We start from the raw sequence: 14,677 nt of genomic DNA on the forward strand, positions 1-14,677 counted from the left end.
AGTGAACAACATTCCTTCTCCAGGTGATCGCCTTTGGGTTTCAACTTCGTGGAAACGGGTTTACGTCACGAGATATTATGTGCAGTCTTTGCTCAGGTACCCGAGTGCAGTCCATGCTAGCTATGTTTGTCTTTCTTGCTCCTCTTGGCCAGTGCCTTTCGTTCACAAAGTATGATGTACTTTAGGTCTGTATGTGTTAGTCTTTTCCATGTTTCTGGCTTTGAAAAAAAAAATGTTCCATGAATTACACAAACAATGGAGACCCTTTCCTATCACAATGCGTATATATATGATTGTGTATAAAAACTAATTATTAGGAAATCTAAAAAAAAAAAAAAAAAAATCACATATATGTATTCTTAAATACACGGAAGCAGCCTCGTGTTTGCTGTAATTAATTCACCTCATAATCAACTTATGACTAAAACGCAAAAAAAAATCAAACTAAATTAGACTCAAAATGAATTTACCTAAATATTTTTAAAAATACAAGGATAAAATCATTACTACACACATAATATTTTCCTTTAAATTACTTGTAAATGTTTTCCACATTCTGCTTGCATACTGGAGTCTTATGCTTTGTAAATATTGAAAAAGTAACAAGCATGTGCCCTGAAGTCACATTTCCCTCCCGACACTTTGGGAAACTGAAGTTGTTACTGGTTTAGGAAGTACATTATTAAACTGCAGAATTAAGTTAAAATTCTTCATTAAGAATAACGAGAAAACACAGTCATTGTGAAAAAAAGGAAAATCAAATACAGTATGTGTATATATATATATATATATATATATATATATATATATACACACACACACATACGTACAAATATATACGTACATTGACAAAACACTGCCAAAGCACGTGATTTCTTTCACAACAAAGCAATCATTCCAGGTATTAGATCGCCTTAACGTTCTTAATCTACAGACATTTGTTAGATTTTATATATTTTCATGAATGATGAAATATGGGAAAAATACAACAAAAACTACACCAACACTTCAATTTCAGTGTAAATAATGACCCTAAGTGGTATTATTCATAGTAAAGTTAATAATTAAAATAGGAAGAAAAGGAAGAGGGAGAAGAAAGAGTGAACCAAAAAAAACAACAAAGAACTATATTATCAACAGCGAAAAAAAAAAATCAACGTCAATATCAGTACACCGCTGTATGACCTGAGATAAAAAAAATATATAAATAAAAGGTAAAGAAAAATACAGGGAAATGTAGTTTCCATTTGGGAAATCCCCTGCACGTGAAAGCCTCCTGGCACAATATGGTAATGGTAATACTTACGTTGCTTCCTTGTGATCATCGACACCCCTTATTTAAGTCCAGTTCACTGTTGCTGCCGACACAGATACTCGAGTCTGCGGTGGAAAAGAGACCTCTACTTCTCGTCTGCGAAATGGCCTCGTTCGCATTGCGCTTGTGTTTTGTTCTGGCTGCTCTGCTGATGGTGAGATATGCAATTTTTTATGCTTTATATACATACACACATATATATGTATGTATACATGTATATATACTTATTTATACATGCACATATTTAAATATGAATGGTAAAACACTCTTCCGTGTTAATTATAACTAGATTTATTGAACATTTATCGAAATCCACCTGGATGAGATGAAGATGCAATCCAGGTGAATTTTCTACCATATATGTATACATATACAAACATACATATAAATATACATATATGCATACATGTATACACGCATCTGGACGCACACACTTTTGTGTGTAAATGTAAGCCTGTACATATGTGTAGTACACTCCATGTGCAAATACGAATGTGTACCCCCTACACACACATGTATGTGTATATAATGTATAGAAATAAACCTTAATATGCATACATGTGTACATACTAATGTTTTATATTTTCTCTTAGGCTAGTTTTGTTTGTGGAACACCCTTCTTTGAAGAAAAGCCTGGCCTATGCCCCAGGCTCAATGCCCCCCAAATACCTGGCCATGAGTAAGCATACAGTTTATTTCACCTTTATTACACAGCATGTAAACAGTGAAAACAAATATGTGACATTCATTGTTTTGAAAGGCAAATTAAAGTTATTTTCATGTTTGTACATCATAGCAATGATTAAAGTACCTATATATCACATTAATTTATAGTAGAAACCCGTTCTTAGTCCCATTTTACTCCCACACAGGAACCCTTGTAGCAGTGACTATGACTGTCCAAGGGTTCAGAAGTGCTGTCTCGTTGGATCACCTTCAGCCAACGCTAAAATATGTGCAGAGCCCTAAATTGCCCACTGACTGGCAACTGCTTTTGGATTTATAACAGTTCAGCCGATGCATAGATTAGGTTAAATATGCAGGCACACTTACAATCAAACATATTATCTACTTTTCTTCGAAGTAACGGAACATGTGGGGTAAAATATGTGCTGCTAGTATTTGTTCATGTTGTGATGGCTACAAATGTATTAACTGAATAATAAAGTGCTATGATCTCCATGTTTACTCCAAAACGCATACTATTTTCTTTGTGTGTGTGTGTGTTCTTCAGAGCGCTAAAGAAAATGAGTGAAAACAAAGTTATCAACATAAATTCCAGAAACTATAAGCCAATAAACTTAAAAGTTTAGTATTTGCTCATTATGGTCGTTCGGCTTTACGATAGCAACAAAAATGCATTTTTAATGGAACAAGGCATCATGTATTTTATTAGAAAAAAAGTTTCGATCTTATCTGTACCAATTGGACTTTCTATATAAACATTTTTGCCTGCCTATAACATTTCGTACGTATGAATAATCACTTACCTTACATTCTGAAATCAAATAATCTGTACAGTAACTATCAACATTTCAATTTAACATCCGCCTATCTTACCTCTCAGTCATTTAATCTATGTGTGTGTCACGGTCCACCCACAAACAAACCAACTCCACTTCTTTCCTAAAATACAGTTCCACAACAACGACCATTGCATCATACCACCGGATCCTCAGTAGATAAAAGGCAGCACGTGGGCCCCTATAGCTTCAGTTCAGAGCCGCTTCTCGTCGCTTGCTCATCCTGTCTAGTTGATTGGGATTTCCATGATGACTTTCCGAGGAATGAATGCCTGCGTGGTGTGCGTCGCCGTGATGCTTACGCTGGTTGGTGTTTTAGATTTTTTTTCTCGTGTTTTATCGCCAGTTTTTCATTTATCTGTGTGTGATATATATTTACATACGCGGGTGTGTGCTTCTTAATCAAATCTAGAATATCATAAATCAGACAACCATGGAGATAGAACACAGTACGCATATTCTTTCCCGTTAACCTTCCCTATACTTACCGATGTTCGTGTTGTCCCCCAGACAAGCACCGTGCAGGCGGGTCCTACATACAAAGAGAAGCCCGGATCGTGTCCGCTCTTCCCGGCTCCTCCACCTCCCCGGGACGGGTTAGCTAATGATTTTTCTTTGTTTTATTCCATTTCTTAATTTTATTCAGTTATTCTTATTCTTCCTTATTCTTGTGGCTATCTATGTTAGTTGCTGCCAATGGTAAGCGTGTCGAGCTCATGATAATATGGTGGTGATAATGAGGATAATTGTAGTGTTAACGCTTGTGATAATGATGTTGGTAATGAAAATGGGGATAATGATAATGGTCATTATAATAACCATAATGGTATTAACATTGTCATTATTACTAGTACTACTATTATTATTATTACTACTATAACTTTATTATCCCTATAATTATTATTGTTATCTTTTTTAGGGGGAGGGTCACGATCCACCAGTGTCATTTATTACATTATCCTCATAATACCAACAGTATAAACATTCTAAGATTTTATAACATAAACCCCAACATTAACATTCTAACATTAATATCATAAACCCCAATATCATTATCATGCTAACATTATTATCATAAACACGAACATTATTAGAATTTTAACTTTAATATCATAAACACCAACGGTATTAACAATATAACACTATAATCATAAACACTAAAATCATTAACATTCTAACTATATCGTAATGAACATTATTAACATTCTAGCATCATCATAAACACCAGCATTAAAAATATTCTAATGTTATTATCATAAATACCATCATTATTAACTCTAACATTATCATAAACACCAACATTATTAACATAATTATCATTAACACCAACATTACTGATAATGTAAGATTATAATCGTAAACATCATTAAATTATAACCTTATTACCACAAACATCATTATCATTCTAACATTATTATCATAAACATTATCATACACACCAACGTTATTAACATTCTAACATTATCATGAAACATCATCATAAATATTCTAACGCGATTGTTATAAAACCATCATTATTAACATTCTAACGTAACAATACCATCATTATTAACATCCTAACATTATAACAAAACCAACTTTATTAACGCTCTGACATTATCATAAAACATCATTATTAACATTCTAACATTATTATCGAAAACATTACTGTCATAAACCCAAACCTCATTAACACTCTAAAATTATCATAAACACCAACATTATTAACATTTTATTATCATAAACATCAACATTATTAACATTCTAACGTTATTATCACCAACAGTATCATCATAGGCATTATTAACAGTCTAGCATTATCATAAACACCAGTATTATTAACCTTCTAACATTGTAATCATAAACATCAATGTCATTAACATAATGATCATCCCGTCAACAGCCCGTTTTCCCTTGGCGCTCGTGCTGACTTCACACCGGATCGCAAGTCACGTCACTTGCCGCTCTGATTTCGACTGTGTTGGCCGTAAGAAATGCTGCGCGACTGGCGCTTGTTGTGGTACGGTGTGTACTGAACCGTGGGATTGATTTCATCACTGATAACATCATGGTAGGTTTATATATGTGTTTGTGTGTGTATGTGTGTGTATTATTATTATTATTTTTTTTTTTTTTTTTTTTTTTTTTTTTTTTTTTTTTTTTTTTTGGTTAAGGGGGAGAGATAAGAAGTAGAAAAGTATCAATATGTGTCGGATGTGGTTTTGGAATGTTCTGCTATCCAAACTTATGAGCTTTCAGTTTTTGATAGTAAATAAATACTCTCTGGTGAACATGTATGGGTATATTATTTTGTGGCTAACGATGGACTTATGACATTTTGTCTTTTTAATTGCAGGTTATTAAGAGTCAACTGCCTTGAAGATAACCATGGTTCAGCGTGAGCGATCGTCATATGTCTGTAATGGTAAAGATTGTTGATCCTTCAGAATAAAATTTGAATAAATAATCTTGTTTGATTCGTAATAGGTTGTCTATTGTGGCTTACCTGATATGATTGATCTAAACGTATATATATATATATATATATATATATATGACTGCCGCGATAGTCGAGTAGTTAGAGCACTGGAGTCTGACCCTAGTGGTTCCAAGCTCAATTCCCCGTCGCGGCTGTCGTAAAAATGCCTGTTCTCCGACTGCCGGTTTGAGCCTGATCTCACGGCGAGAAAACGACATTTCGCCTTGAGAAGTCAAGCACAGGTGTCGTATATATACATATATATGTATATATATACACATTTTTTTTCACATACCTGACCATCGACTTGCACATGAGCGTCAACCCATTGCATGACCTCTGCATGACCTCACACCGCTTTACTCCGACTGCGATGGACTGACGGAGCCCGTAAGCGCGGACGAGACATGGGGGTTTGTTCGGGTTGGGGTTTCGGTGCGGTCGGCCTCGAATGGGGTTGCAGCGGGTAGGACGGAGGACGAGAAAGGGCCTCGGACGGGTTTATGGAGGGAAGTGACGATGACCTTATTTGTTACCCTGTATTTCCGGTCTGTTGTATTAATGTATGTTTACGGATTAGGTGAGCTCTGTGCATTTTTTTCTTATTAACCGGTGGATATAGATTATTTATAAAGTAGTTTTGCACTTCCTACTTTACTTTGTATTACTCTAAATCTACAATACTAATAAAAAAGGAAAGCTCATAAAAAATAGAAACGTATAATAGATGTGATTATAACATTAAAAATATACAAGCCAAACATCATGGTAGGTGAGTAAGAATTAAATATTTATTAAAAATAATTGTTAATAGTGATGGCTGTAACAGAGCTAAAACATAAGCATAAGTAAACATAAGAAATAATTAGTAGTTATTACAACACAACTAACACATGGTTAGACTGTGGGCATAAGATTATAAAAAACAAAGGGATATTTATGAGTTTTAATTACACTTGATATAACATTATATCAGCTTAGATTGTACCCCGTTCTGAAACACATAGTTTTATTATTAAGGAACTACAGCTACGTAACAGTATATACTTATATATGCATATATATATATATATATATATATATACACACATATATACACAGTATATATATGACAATGATAATGATAATGTTCATGATAATATGATGATGATATTATTAATAATGATATATAATAATAATAGTAGTAATTGTAATGATAATGATAATTGTAATGATAATAATACTGATGACTGTAATAAGAACAACAACAACAACAGCAGTAACAACAACAGTGCTAATAAAAAATAACGATAACAATGATGATAATGATAAGAGTAATAATGATTACAGATAATAGTGATAACAAGAACAATGATATTGATTATAATGAAAATATTGATAATAATGATATAAAATAGAAAATATAATTATCATAATCATAATAATAATGATATAAAATAGAAAATATAATTATCATAATCATAATAATAATGATATTGATAATAATGATAATGATCATGGTAATAGTAATCATCATTATCATCATTGGGCAGCTAACGCCGGCGGGGGCGCATAGCCGCATCCCTTCTCGCTTCCACCTACGAGGGTCCCTCATGGCGAGCCGCCAGGCAGGGGCCCTGCTCATCCCTAGCTCCTCACGACATGTTTGATCGATCTGTCCTAGCCACAACTTCTTCGGTTGTCCCACAGGCCTCCTCCACCCAGAGTTGTCTCGAACAGAGACTACCTGATGGGCAGGGTCATCCTGCGGATATCGAGCCAAGTGGCCGTATAGCCTGAGTTGTCAATCGCGGATTGTGGAGGTAACAGGTCCTGTACCGGTCTCACGGTGCAACCGTTGGTTGGACACATGCTGCATGCTGTCAGACTAGTCTGACAGCATGCAAGCCTCTTGACATAGGGGTGCCGCAAACACCTGCTGCTTTACCACTCTTCAGCTGGAGATGGCTATGGGTACTCCCTGGAGATGGTGGCCATCGCTGCGGAACGACTAGTAATAAGTATAGCCACCCACACTAATCGTGCCGCTGCCAGGTCTTCTCACCTCCGAGTGAGCAGCCACCTCAACTCTCAGCTGCTTCAATTCCCTTGACAGTAGTGGTAACCGATCGTCCTGTCTCAAGGAACGGACGTTCCAAGCCCCCACCCTGACAGCCCGCCTGAGGTCTAACTTCGGGCAGTCACTCCGGGTGGGCGCCACCTCTGCCACCCCTACCGACGCCGCCGCATATAGAGGGGTTTGGTAATGATGATAATAATGATAATATAATAATAATAGTAATAAGGATAATAATAATATACTAATGGTAATAAGATAATTGTAATGGTAATATCAATGATAATAATCATAACATCAATGATGGATGATAAGAACAATGATGATAATGATAATCATCATAATCATCATAATCATTATTAATTACCTTTGTTGTTGTTTGGTGTTCTTAAGATCAATTGGACTATTATCTTGTGTTTCTTCTTTTTGAATTACCATCTTGAGACCTGAAATTTGATCACAAATTATTGTCTCTGTGTCTCGAAGAGAACCAGCTTATTGTCCTGAAATTTCCTTTTTAAACTTTTGATTATTCATTCTTTGCTTCAGTGGCTTCATGTACAATTTAAAGGGGGGGGGGGGGGTCTCTTTTGTGAAGAGAAGCCGACATCACGTAATTACCCCCAGATAAAACCGGCATTAAAAGTCTGACTGACTTACAAAGATCTTGTCTGCCATAACTGCAATTTTTTTTTTTTTTGTTTTTCTCTCTCTCTCTCACACACACATATATTGAAACTGACGAAAAGCAAAACCATATAAAAGTTTTCATGGCAGAGGGGTGTTCGTGTCACACCTCATTATTTTTTACTAAAAATGGAGACTTCCAGTTGTAGCTTTAAGCTTTAATTTGTTCTACTTACATACTGGAGACTTATGCTACGTAAATACTGAAAAAAAAATGTAAAACGGCCTGTACCTTGAAGTCACATTTCTCTCCCGACACTTTAGGAACTTAAGTTGTGTTTAAGAATAGAAGAGATCTTTTGACACGTATATGGCATATTGGTTTAGGAAATACATGATTAAACTATAGGATTAAGTTAAAATGCTATCTTTTAAAGCAATTATGAATAATTTGTTAAATTTTATGCATTCTTATGAATGATGAAATATGAAAAAAATACAACAAAAACTACACCAACACTTCTATATAAGTGCAAATAATGGTGCTCGTAACAGGAATACTAAACATGATATTACCCATAGTAAAGTTAATAACTAAATTATGAAGTAAAAGAAGAAGAACAAGAAAGAAAGAGTGAACCAAACAGCAACGGCGATAATGAAATCCATTGCCAATCTCAGTACGCCACCGTATGACGTATCAATATGTGTCGGATCTGGTTTTGGAATATTCTGCTATTAAGCTTATAGGTTTTCAGTTTTGATAGTAAATAAATACTCTCTGGTGAACATGTATCGGTTTATTATTTGTGGAGAACGATGGACTTATGACATTTGGTCTTTTCTATTCTCAGGTTAATAAGAGTTGACTGCCTTGTAGGTAACCATGATTCAGCGTGAGCGATCGTCAGCTGTTTTTATTCCGACGCACGCGCGTGTTTGTGTGTGGCGACCTTGTTTCCAGAAAACCGTGTCGAAGATTTTGTTGAATGATTTATCGTCTGTCATAGTAAAGATTGCTGATCCTTCAGAATAAAATCTGAATAAATAATCTTGTTTGATTTGTAATGGGTTGCCTAGGGTGCCCTATTTGATGTGACTGATATATGTGCATATATATATACATATATATATATATATATATATATATATATATATATATATATATTGTGTCTATATATTTACTTATATATACATATATTTATATATATATACATATATATATATATATTGTGTATATATATTTACACACACACACACAATCGTACTTATATATATATATATATATATATATATTGTGTATATATATTTACACACACACACACAATCGTACTTATATATATATATATATATATATATATATATAAATATATGTGTGTATATATACATACATAAATATATATATACACACATACATATATAAGTAGATTCATATATATATATATATACATACATACATACATATACAAGTAGATTCATATATACATACATATATATATATGTTTGAATCTATTTATATATACAAACACACAAGCGTACCATACATATATATATATATATATGAATACATTCATAATTATACAAACACACAAGCGTAGGCATATATATATATATATAAATATTCATATATACACACACACAAGCACACACACACACACACACACACACACACATATATATCTGTGTGTGTGTGTGTGTGTGATAATATAAGATACCTTTATTGTCAAATTGTGATACAATATGTATACAAAATGAAATTCTTTGTGGCTCAGAGCAGAGCTACAAAATTAAAAGGTAAATTTTTTATTAAAACATTAAAAAATCTAAGAATGAACAGTTTATCATACATTTTCTCTGACAGTGCTTCAGCTGTAACACGACAGCGAGATACAACTGGATCCTGCCAGTGTCACGGAAACGCCGGAAACCAGAATAATCAGATTTACTTTACGTGTCTTGATTGTGATTTGTTCGTCTTCATACTTATACAGATAAGTATTTACGCCGTTAAACAATCCGTGTTGCTCACTGTATATTATCATACCCTTTCCCCGTGGCATGCAAACATTTACCAATGAAAACAAGAGAAATTTACGTTAGAGTTGTCACAACTACCAGTGAGCTTTCTTCATCACGTACCATATGACCTGCACTCTCAGGCAGTAATACATGACTCGTTAAAAAAAAAAAAACATGGTGGAAATAAATATTTAGGCCTTGAGAAATAATTCCTTGAATATACGTCCGCGGTATTACATCTTACCAAACCAAAGCAATTAACCTTGTTTTGTAGTGGTGGTAGATTAAGCTTTATATATATATATAGTTATATATGTATATATATATATATATATATATATATATATATATATATATATAGTTATGTAAGACTGAGGAGCACAAAATGTAAAAACTTGAAGGACAAAAGGTGATCAAGTGTGTGTGGCCTGTCACTATCTATAGAAGGTGTACATATTTGGTCTTCAAACCGATTTCATAATTCTATCCACCGTAACTAGGAAAACAAGCATTTTATCGGGGAAAACCGTGTGCCTTTAACCGCTGGGACTTTCCCGCAAGTATTCTGCATTACGTCATACGGCCAATAAATACCAGTGCAGATTCCTTCCACCGCCATTCTTGCAAATGCATTCTTCAGTCATGCCTTCTTCCACTGCTGTTCGAGTGTGCGCTCTGCTTCTCGTCGTGTTCATGGTAATTATTCAGTTCGTTAATAACAAAATACATACTGATGACGGGAAAAAAAAACCTATTTCCAGTATTTTCTTTTTGTTATAACTATTAGTTAACCAGGATGTTATTTTTTGTTTTATATAGCATACATGGATTGAGAATATATTCCCATATCACATCGCTAAATCCCGGGGCATTGGGTACATCATATGTTTATTAACTCAGGTGCAGAACTCGGGGGCATATGGCTTATATCCAGGATTAGAAAAGAAAGGTTTTTGTCCTCTATTCCCAGCGCCTCCTCCTCCCAGGTGAGTTTTTATTAATTTATTTATTCATTTCCCATGTCTTTCAATTCAGTTCACGTGTTGAACAGTTAGTGTAGATCAGTAATAGAACGTAACTGCAAATCATGTTAATGTGTGAATAAATGGTCAAACGACGAGGCAGACAAACAATTCGGTCTTGCTCGTAAAAATACGATCGCAGATTAGGTTAACGAGATAAAACTAACTGGCTCGTAACTAGTCCATTATTTTTATCCTTTACAGCGGCCTCTCTCAACACACACCGGATGGATTTGAAGGTTGTCAGAGTGATTATGAGTGTGAAGGTAATCTTAAATGCTGTACGGCTGGAATCTGCTGTTTCAGATTTTGTACTGAGCCGCTGGATAAACCCATGGGATAGAGCCACAATGTCTATTTAATACCTTTGTCTGCAAAGGGAGTGCTGGAGCAAACTGCTCTCTCGATACCCGAACATTATTTCAGGATGATTCATTGACCATACCATGTGTTTGCAATTATGGAGTTGCAATAACTAGTTCATACTACTGTAACTTGTTTTAATGTCCTATAGAAACACACACACACACACACACACACAGCGGGGGGGGGGGGGGGGGGGGCGTGCGCACAAATATGACATGCGCACGTAGATACTCTTGTACACACACACACATATAATTGTTTTTATATACAGTGTATATACTGTATATATGAGTGATGAAACACTGTCATGTTGATAGTATGATAGAAAAAACCCACAGTGCAACATATCTCGTTTTTACGTTGTGGATTTTTTACCATCTCTCTCTCTCTCTCTCTCTCTCTCTCTCTCTATATATATATATATATATATATATATATATATACACACACACACACACATGTATATATGTATGTGACACACACACACACACACACACACACACACACACACACGGGTTCTGTAAATGTGTATGGTTCATGTTGAAAGAATAATTTGAGCAGCCACAAGATGGGCACCTACTCTAAGAGATATGAGCTACGAAGAAATACTACAGTAAATAGGTCTTACTACTCTGGAAGAAAAAGGAAAAACGGGTGAAATGATAATGGTGTTCAAATATATTACAGGATGTGTGAGGTTAGACAAATCTGACTATAGTTTTGAACACAAGAAAGACGAGAGGACACAGCAAAAAGTTGGAAGTAGAAAGAGGCGAGAAAGATGGCAAAAAGTTCAATTTCCCAAACAGAACAATTGAAACATGGAACAATCTTCCAAATAACGTTTTATGCCCCCAAAATGGGCATCAATTAAAAAAGTTATATGATAATTTAAATACAGCAGACAGAACCATCTGCGCTTAGCTCTTCTCCCGTATTTGAAAAAAAAAAAATAATAATAATAAGTAAGGGCAATAGGGTAAGAAACACACACATATCTATACTATGTGTGTGTGTGTGTGTGTGTGTGTGTGTGTGTGTGTGTGTGTGTGTGTGTGTGTGTGTGTGTGTTGGGGCTTTATTTGCAGCGTCATTATATACAGCTTCTTGAAATCATTTGACTTTTTTCTGCCGACTTCAAGTTTAGACCCAAGTTTGCCAACCTGTCTTTTCAGCTCGTTAACACGCATGCGCGACCCCATCCCCAAATAGGTAAAATGCAAAATACTTACATTTTGTAACATTTAATTTGGCTATGTGAGGTGTATTTAAAAAGATATTTTATAATGACGCGCACTGTGTAATCTTATACCGTGAAAACGGTATAAGATTATATAGAAAGGTATTACTTTATTTTTAAAATCAGAAGAGTCAATAAAATTGACAATTGACATCAAAAGCAGCATTGATAAATGGAGGATAAATAGTCGTTTAATTTTTTTTACGTGACTTACATTTATATTTTAACTTGCATAAGACTTCTTTTGATTATTATTTAAGAAGCAACAAGAATTTACGAAAATTATAGATATACTACATGTGTTTTTGAGAATCACCTAGAGGAGTCACAGCTAAAGAAATTCATGCGAATTTGTAAATTTTCACAGGCAAATGTTCCTTCGAATATTGCTCTATAAATACTTAAATATTACAAATTCTTTTGTTTTCCATATAAATTACATCAATGACATATGATAATAAAGATGATAACTGTCATAATAGTAATAATTATAATAATTATTATCGTTATCGTTATCATTACTAATGGTATTATAATCATAACTCTAGTGATAAAAACAATAAGTTTTTTTTTTTCTAAAACCAGTTTGTATCTTCAAACCCAGCAGGTATCAAGAGATTCCTCTCGATATCCGTCTAATAGCGAGATATAACAGGACTAATTAGCGTATTAAATGAATCAGCACAATGTGAATGTCTGATTTTGTATTATAATCATTATCATCACTGTTATTGTTATTGTCATTACTATAATCGTTGTCATTGTTATCAGTTTTATTGCATTATCATTTATCATTTATAATGGTCACGTCAACGCTTTGTGATTGATAACTTTAACAATATTGATATAGCATTTTAGGGATGTGGAAGTCAGTGAAGTAACTTATGCAAATGCAGTTAAATAGTTGTTTTTAGGACAATTCAGTCAAAACCCATAATTCTAGTTTGTGAAGTGCCATTGAGTGCAAGCCATTCATAACTCAGCTTCCATAGTAATTATATTATTTCTTGTTTATTTAAGCATCCCGATGGGGCACGGGACGTTCTGTGTATGAGACGGCTGGTTCTGTACAAGCGGTACGACAGTTTGACTCGCTAGGTTTTCGTACGCCCGACAACGCCGATACTCCGCCCACGCGACTTGAAATAATTGCAAGTATCTAGCGTTGCCGATAAAGCCTTGTAAATAAATGAATAAATATGTGTGCGTGTGCGTGTGCGTGTGCGTGTGCGTCTGCATGTCCGTGTGCGTGTGCGTGTGTGTGAGTGTCTGTGTGTGAGAGAGTGTGTGTGTGTGTGTGTGTGTGTGTGTGTGTGTGTATGTGTGTGTGTGTGTGTGTGTGTGTGTGTGTGTGTGTGTGTGTGTGTGTGTGCGTGTGTGTGTGTGTGTGCGTGTGCGTGTGTGTGAGTGTCTGTGTGTGAGAGTGTGTGTGTGTGTGTGTGTGTGTGTGTGTGTGTGTGTGTGTGTGTGTGTGTGTGTGTGTGTGTGCGTGTGTGTGTGTGTGTGTGTACAGACATAATCGTGATTACCTTTTTTTTTTTTTAGGAACATGGGTAAATTACCAAGCACACCGTGTGGATGAATTAGCATTTCGGTCCTCTCTACCTTGATGGTCCCATAAAGACGGAGAATTAGAAAAATAACAGTGCTGTTTAATGGTAAAGAAATGCATTTTAAAAGACATCTAATCATACGTCAGACAGATCTCATATTGAACACATTATTAAAAGGCACCTCCCTGTGTTTATGTTTACAAGAGAGCGGGGTCAAATTTAATTTATGATACCTCTCTAGCCCGTATTTTTTCACCCTAATCAGAACTGGATTAAGATTGAAATCCAGGTTATTTAGCAATTTTAGTCTTATACTATATTTCTTAAGGTCAATGGCAACTTCAAGGGAAAAAAAATTCTCGCTTTTTCTAAGATGTCAGTAACCAAACCCGAAATAGTATTTTATTATTTTTTAAAAATTACATGCAAAGAAAAACGTTCATAAAACAATGCTAATTCCCCAATAGATTAGGATTCCGCCCCTCCGCCTAACTAATT

The 14,677-nt window shown here is 34.8% G+C and overlaps 2 protein-coding genes across 3 annotated transcripts; both read left to right on the top strand.

The window, feature by feature from the left end:
• Nucleotides 1-1,312: 1,312 nt before the first annotated feature.
• On the top strand, nt 1,313-5,284 carry LOC125027186 (caltrin-like protein 2). 2 transcript variants are annotated; one of them, XR_007114992.1, is made up of 7 exons: nt 1,313-1,469; nt 1,909-1,994; nt 2,188-2,415; nt 2,953-3,144; nt 3,349-3,434; nt 4,721-4,888; nt 5,174-5,284. XR_007114992.1 is itself a non-coding variant. In XM_047616103.1 (3 exons), the coding sequence occupies exons 1-3, from the start codon at nt 1,419-1,421 to the stop codon at nt 2,282-2,284; spliced, it is 234 nt and encodes a 77-aa protein (XP_047472059.1). In that variant the 5' UTR covers nt 1,313-1,418; the 3' UTR covers nt 2,285-2,513. The 2 variants fall into 2 exon arrangements, 1 of the variants encoding a protein (XP_047472059.1); XM_047616103.1 differs by lacking the exons at nt 2,953-3,144; nt 3,349-3,434; nt 4,721-4,888; nt 5,174-5,284 and having other exon boundaries at nt 2,188-2,513.
• A 5,251-nt stretch (nt 5,285-10,535) lies between these two features.
• LOC125027340 (waprin-Phi2-like) lies at nt 10,536-11,509 on the top strand. Its single transcript, XM_047616366.1, has 3 exons — nt 10,536-10,694; nt 10,899-10,984; nt 11,225-11,509. Exons 1-3 carry the CDS (start codon nt 10,626-10,628, stop codon nt 11,361-11,363), a joined length of 294 nt encoding a protein of 97 aa, XP_047472322.1. The 5' UTR covers nt 10,536-10,625; the 3' UTR covers nt 11,364-11,509.
• Nucleotides 11,510-14,677: the final 3,168 nt, after the last annotated feature.

The sequence above is a fragment of the Penaeus chinensis genome, chromosome 7, assembly GCF_019202785.1.
Source record: "Penaeus chinensis breed Huanghai No. 1 chromosome 7, ASM1920278v2, whole genome shotgun sequence".
NCBI classification, from domain to species: Eukaryota; Metazoa; Arthropoda; class Malacostraca; order Decapoda; family Penaeidae; genus Penaeus; species Penaeus chinensis.

What these genes read in the sequence shown, in the direction of transcription:
- LOC125027186 (XM_047616103.1), top strand. Translation starts at nt 1,419, where the DNA reads ATGGCCTCGTTCGCATTGCGCTTGTGTTTTGTTCTGGCTGCTCTGCTG. An exon ending in TTCTGGCTGCTCTGCTGATG is followed by an intron (nt 1,470 to 1,908) that starts GTGAGATATGCA and finishes ATTTTCTCTTAG; the next exon opens with GCTAGTTTTGTTTGTGGAAC. An exon ending in CCCCAAATACCTGGCCATGA is followed by an intron (nt 1,995 to 2,187) that starts GTAAGCATACAG and finishes ACTCCCACACAG; the next exon opens with GAACCCTTGTAGCAGTGACT.
- LOC125027340 (XM_047616366.1), top strand. Translation starts at nt 10,626, where the DNA reads ATGCATTCTTCAGTCATGCCTTCTTCCACTGCTGTTCGAGTGTGCGCT. An exon ending in TGCTTCTCGTCGTGTTCATG is followed by an intron (nt 10,695 to 10,898) that starts GTAATTATTCAG and finishes TTATTAACTCAG; the next exon opens with GTGCAGAACTCGGGGGCATA. An exon ending in CCAGCGCCTCCTCCTCCCAG is followed by an intron (nt 10,985 to 11,224) that starts GTGAGTTTTTAT and finishes TATCCTTTACAG; the next exon opens with CGGCCTCTCTCAACACACAC.